At 46.0% G+C, this 5,000-nt stretch overlaps 1 protein-coding gene across 5 annotated transcripts in view; it reads left to right on the top strand.

Moving 5' to 3' along the window:
- Positions 1–5,000, top strand: part of LOC135094408 (uncharacterized) — a 65,553-nt gene that overhangs the window by 53,458 nt on the left and 7,095 nt on the right. For all 5 annotated transcript variants that reach the window (XM_063994475.1, XM_063994479.1, XM_063994476.1 and 2 more), the window contains 3 exons: positions 454–583; positions 2,006–2,238; positions 4,284–4,413. In XM_063994475.1, coding sequence (XP_063850545.1) covers positions 454–583; positions 2,006–2,238; positions 4,284–4,413 — 493 coding nt within the window. The remainder of the gene's footprint in view (positions 1–453; positions 584–2,005; positions 2,239–4,283; positions 4,414–5,000) is intronic.

Here is a 5,000-nt window from a genome sequence, read left to right as displayed (position 1 = left end):
ATGAAATATATTGTGAGTGCAAATGTTGTCGTTTTTATGTTCACAAATGTTCCTTTTTTTTTATTAAGGTTTTGTTTATCTTTTGCAGTTTTTGTTGTTTTTTTCTTGCATTTTTTAGAGATACACAGGTGGAGTTGAATAGAAAAAAATTAGTTACATACACACACACACACACAGACTGAGACATATAAAGAGAGAAACAGACAAACAGACAAATAAACACACAGCTAGATAAATAGACAAAAAACAGACAAACAAACAAACAACAAACAAAATTAACCCTTTAAACACACACACCACACTTCACCTGGCCCCACCTATCCTCACCTTCCCTCACCTCACTCTTACCTATCTCACCTATCCTCATCTGTACTCCACCTGCCTGCCCTCACTTACCCTCACCTGTCCTAACCTTCCCTTCCCTCACCTGCTACTAAGACCCACTAATTACAGGTGAGGTGTGGGGCGTGTCCATCGTTCGCCTCACAGTTCCCGAGGTGGTACGGGCTAATTCGACAGAGGTGGTGCTTGACTGCGATTACCAAGTGGACGAGTGGGAGCGACCTGGCCTGGTGGTGAAGTGGTGAGTGGTGATGATGGTAGTGGTGATGATGTATGTGTGGTTTGGAAGGTTTTAAGGATGGTCATTGTGTGTGTGTGTGGTGAGGGGTGTGTGAGTGAGTGAGTGGTGTGTGTGGTGGTGCGTGGTGTTAACTGTGTATGAGTGGTGTATGGACTTAAAAGGTGATGATTTGTGGTGACGTGATGTAAATGGTGGGTGATTTGAGGATAGGAAAGTTGAAAGGCTAGAAAAATCCAACACAGCGATTGGTGATGACTGGAAAGTGGTGGTGAGTTGTGTGTGGTGAGGGACGTGAATGGTGAGTGAATTTGGTTTGCGAAATATTTAAACACTTGAACATTTTAACGAGTGATGATGAATGGGTGAAAACCAATTACAACACCAACAACACCAAAAATCAACACAACACAGAGTAATGAATGGTGGTGATTACACATAATGGTGATGACAGTGGTGACAAAAGGGTGAAGCTTTAGCCATAGTGGTGGTGATGGCAGGCGGACGAGACAGGGATGAGGAGAACAAGAGGTGATGAAGTGGTATGCTGTACTGGTGATGGTAGTAGTAGTAGTAGTAGTAGTAGTAGTAGTAGTAGTAGTAGTAGTAGTAGTAGTAGTAGTCTTTATTTACATTGAAGCTTACTTTATACAAAAAATAGTGTATCTTCACTGTACCTTTACTTAACAAATGACTCACACACCTGTATCATCAATTCCCCCTTTACCTACACTCATTACTCACCCACACACCTGTCCACCTGTCACACTAATCACCCACTACCTGTTCTAGCCCCAGACACTCACCTGACCCACGCCCACCATACTTACCTGTCAGAACTCTCTAATTAACTTGTCCGCTAGCTTGTCATTACCTGTCCCTCACAAAACACGTATTTACGGACACGACACCTGATGTTTACCTGTCAATTAGTCACCTGTATGTGCGTCACTAAATTGTCCATACCTTATTGACACCTGGGCGTTCGTGATCCGCTAAATGATTATAGGTATCTTGACTAGATTCACCTGACTTATTCACCTGGCTGTATTTTGATCCACTAATTCATTACAGGTACTTTGATGCGATCCACTACAATCATCTCACCTGTATTCTCATCCACTTTTTTTTTTATTTGGGTTCCTCCACATCTACCTGACTTAATTACTCTCTCACCTGTATCTGATCCACCAATTCCACTTCACTCGAGTCACCTGCCTGTCTTATCCATCTCACCTGTACCTTAACCATTAATTAATCCCACCTCACCTGTACCTGATCCACTACCTAATTTCAGATACTTTCACTCCATCCACCTGTCTGAACCTTATCCACCTAACCTGAACCACTAACCTAACCTAACCTAACACCTTGGCTGTATCTGGTCCACCTCACCTCATCCACTCACCCACCCACTAATTACAGGTACGTCGACAAGATCCACCTGGTCTATCAGTGGATACCACCCCGCCACCCTCAGGCCCTGGGAGTGCTGGCCGGGAGGGTGGACACGACCTACCGCGCTTCTCACGACCCCCTCGCCGCCCACCGCGCCCTCCGCATTCCACGCCCACACCCCGCCCTCTCCGGCCAGTACTCTTGCACCGTCAGTACTTTTGAAGACGAGGACACCCGCACCGCCCCGCTTCTGGTGTGGAGTAAGTAAGGAGGAGGAGGAGGAGGAGGAGGAGGAGGAGGTGGTATGGAAGGGAGAAGAAGGACGGAAAATGGAAGACAGAGGATAGGAGGAAGGAGGGAAGGATAAAAGGTGAAAAATGAAAAGAGAAGGAAAAAGAAGGAAGGGAGGGAAGGTAATAGGGGAGGAAGGGTAAGAGGAAGGAAAAAGGTAACGGAGGGAGAAGAGAGGAGGATAGGAAGGGAGGAAAGATGGGAGAGAGGGTATTAAGATTTCTCTCTCTCTCTCTCTCTCTCTCTCTCTCTCTCTCTGAGGTTACTGCGAACGAGAGAGAGAGAGAGAGAGAGAGAGAGAGAGAGAGAGAGAGAGAGAGAGAGAGAGAGAGAGAGAGAGGACAGGTGATTTCACAAGAGAATTGACCGATAGGGAAAGAAAAAACAGATTTTTTTCCCCCTCCCTCTTTTCCCTCCCTCCCTCCCTCCCTCCCCCTCCCTCCCTCACTTTATCTGTCCATCTTCCTTATCTTTTCTCCTTCCTCCCTTTCATTTCCTTCCTTCCTCTCACTTTTCTCCCTCCTCTCATTCTAGTATCCTTCTCTCCTTCATTCCTTCCTTCCCTCTCCTCTTCTCTCCTCATCCTTCCCTCTCTCTCTCCCTCACTCTCCCCCCTCTTGCTCTCCCTCTCGTCTCTCACATCAATACACTCACTCTCACTCTCTCTCTCTCTCTCTCTCTCTCTCTCTCTCTCTCTCTCTCTCTCTCTCTCTCTCTCTCTCTCTCCCTCGAGGCAGTGTCTTGACAAGGGGAGAGTGACACTAGTGGTAGAGAGAGAGAGAGAGAGAGAGAGAGAGAGAGAGAGAGAGAGAGAGAGAGAGAGAGAGAGAGAGAGAGAGAGTATTCTAGACTTTAGTTTATAAATTCGTTCAGCTTCCTTACTAAGAATATGAAAATAATAGTAAATAAAAATAAATAAATGAAATATATACAAGATCCTTACACACACACACACACACACACACACACACACACACATTAATCCATCACCTTAGATAAAAAAAATAATAATGAGAAGAAAAGGAAGGAAGGAAAGAAAACGACTAAGACAACAACAACAACAACAACAACAACAACAATAATAACATTGTAAATCTTCCTTACCTAACACTATGGTATTACTCTCCCTAACTCTCCCTAACTCTCCCTTATCTTACCCTTAACCTCCCTCTCCCTCTCACTCCCCTTGCTCCCCCTCACTCCCTAATCTCCCTCACTCATCCCTAACCTACGTCCCCTCTCCCTTACTCTCCCTTACTCTCCCTTACCCCTAAAATTCCCTCTCCCTTTAATTCCTACTTTTAATACTCCTCCTCCTCCTTTCCCTTTCCCCGTTTTCTATCCCTCCTCTTCCCTCTAATCTCTTCCTCTTACCCTCTTACGTTTATCCGTCCTCCTCCTCCTCCTCCTCCTCCTCCTCCTCCTCCTCCTCCCCCTCCTCCCCACACAACAATGACAGTCTTCCCACAAAGGGCAGATCCTTTATCCCAAGTCAAGCCTGTTTGCTGTCAGGCTTCGTCAAGAGCGCCAGTAGTTTTTTTTTGCTTTTGTTTTGTGTGGGGGGGTTCGGGGGTAGTAGGGGGTGGGGGTTCATGGCTGACAAATCGTTAGGGTGATAATGGTGGTGGCAGCAGCAACAACAACAACAACAACAACAACATAAATTAGCACTGATTTTATATGTTAACACTTTTCCCTACCCTTTCTCTCTCTCTCTCTCTCTCTCTCTCTCTCTCTCTCTCTCTCTCTCTCTCTCTCTCTCTCTCTCTCTCTCTGATCCTTCCTTTTTTCCATCTCTTTCTTCTTCCATCCCTCCCTCTCCCTCATCCTTCCTTCCCTCCATCCCTTTCTTCTTCCCTCCCTCCTTACCTTATCTCCCTTCTCTCCCTTTCTACCATACCCTTCCCTCTCTCCCTCTTTCATTCCCAATCTTACGCTTTCACTCCTTCCATCCCTCCCTTACCTCCTTCCCTCCCACCATTCCACCCTATCTCACCTCCTCTTCCTCCCTCAGCGCCTCCCACGTACACGGATCTCAAGTACTGGCGCCCTTCGGAACACCTGGTTAATGTCACCTGTGCAGCGTCTGGAGCGGCACCCAGGCCTGAATTCACCTTGTATACGCGCGATTCCAACGGTACCAGGTGAGTTTATAATGGTACAGGTGTGAATGGTACCAGGTGAGTGATAAGTAAGTTAATTAAGGTACAGGTGAGCTAATTACCTTACAGGTGTTAATGGGACAGGTGTTATGGTACAGGTTTAAGGAATACTGATTAAGTTGTACAGGTGAGAAGGATACGAGGTGACTGTTACTCCCCATGACAGGTAAACACAGGTAAAAAATTTGGCAGGTAGACACAGGCAAGTGAAGATAACGATAAGTAAACTAAAGGACAGGTGGAATCAAAGACAGGTAAACGGGACAGGTAAAGCTCATTAAGGTACACGCGGGGCAGGTAAGGTGGTCCCACGAAGGATACAGGTGAAGTAAGCCCGCATTAATTAAGGACAGGTGTGTTTAATTGCAGACAGGTAAGTGGAAATTTGTTGAGGTGTGGTTAGGGGCATGTCAGGTGTGTGTGTGTGTGTGTGTGTGTGTGTGTGTGTGTGTGTGTGTGTGTGTGTGTGTGTGTGTGTGTGTGTGTTAATTTTCTTAACTTTCTGATGTGTTAACCTTCTTTTTTTGTGTGCACGATTCTCTCTCTCTCTCTCTCTCTCTCTCTCTCTC

Source organism: Scylla paramamosain, chromosome 45 (assembly GCF_035594125.1).
Source record: "Scylla paramamosain isolate STU-SP2022 chromosome 45, ASM3559412v1, whole genome shotgun sequence".
Lineage (NCBI taxonomy): Eukaryota > Metazoa > Arthropoda > Malacostraca > Decapoda > Portunidae > Scylla > Scylla paramamosain.
Note: the sequence above shows the minus strand (reverse complement) of the source record. Positions and strands in the feature narration are given on the sequence as shown.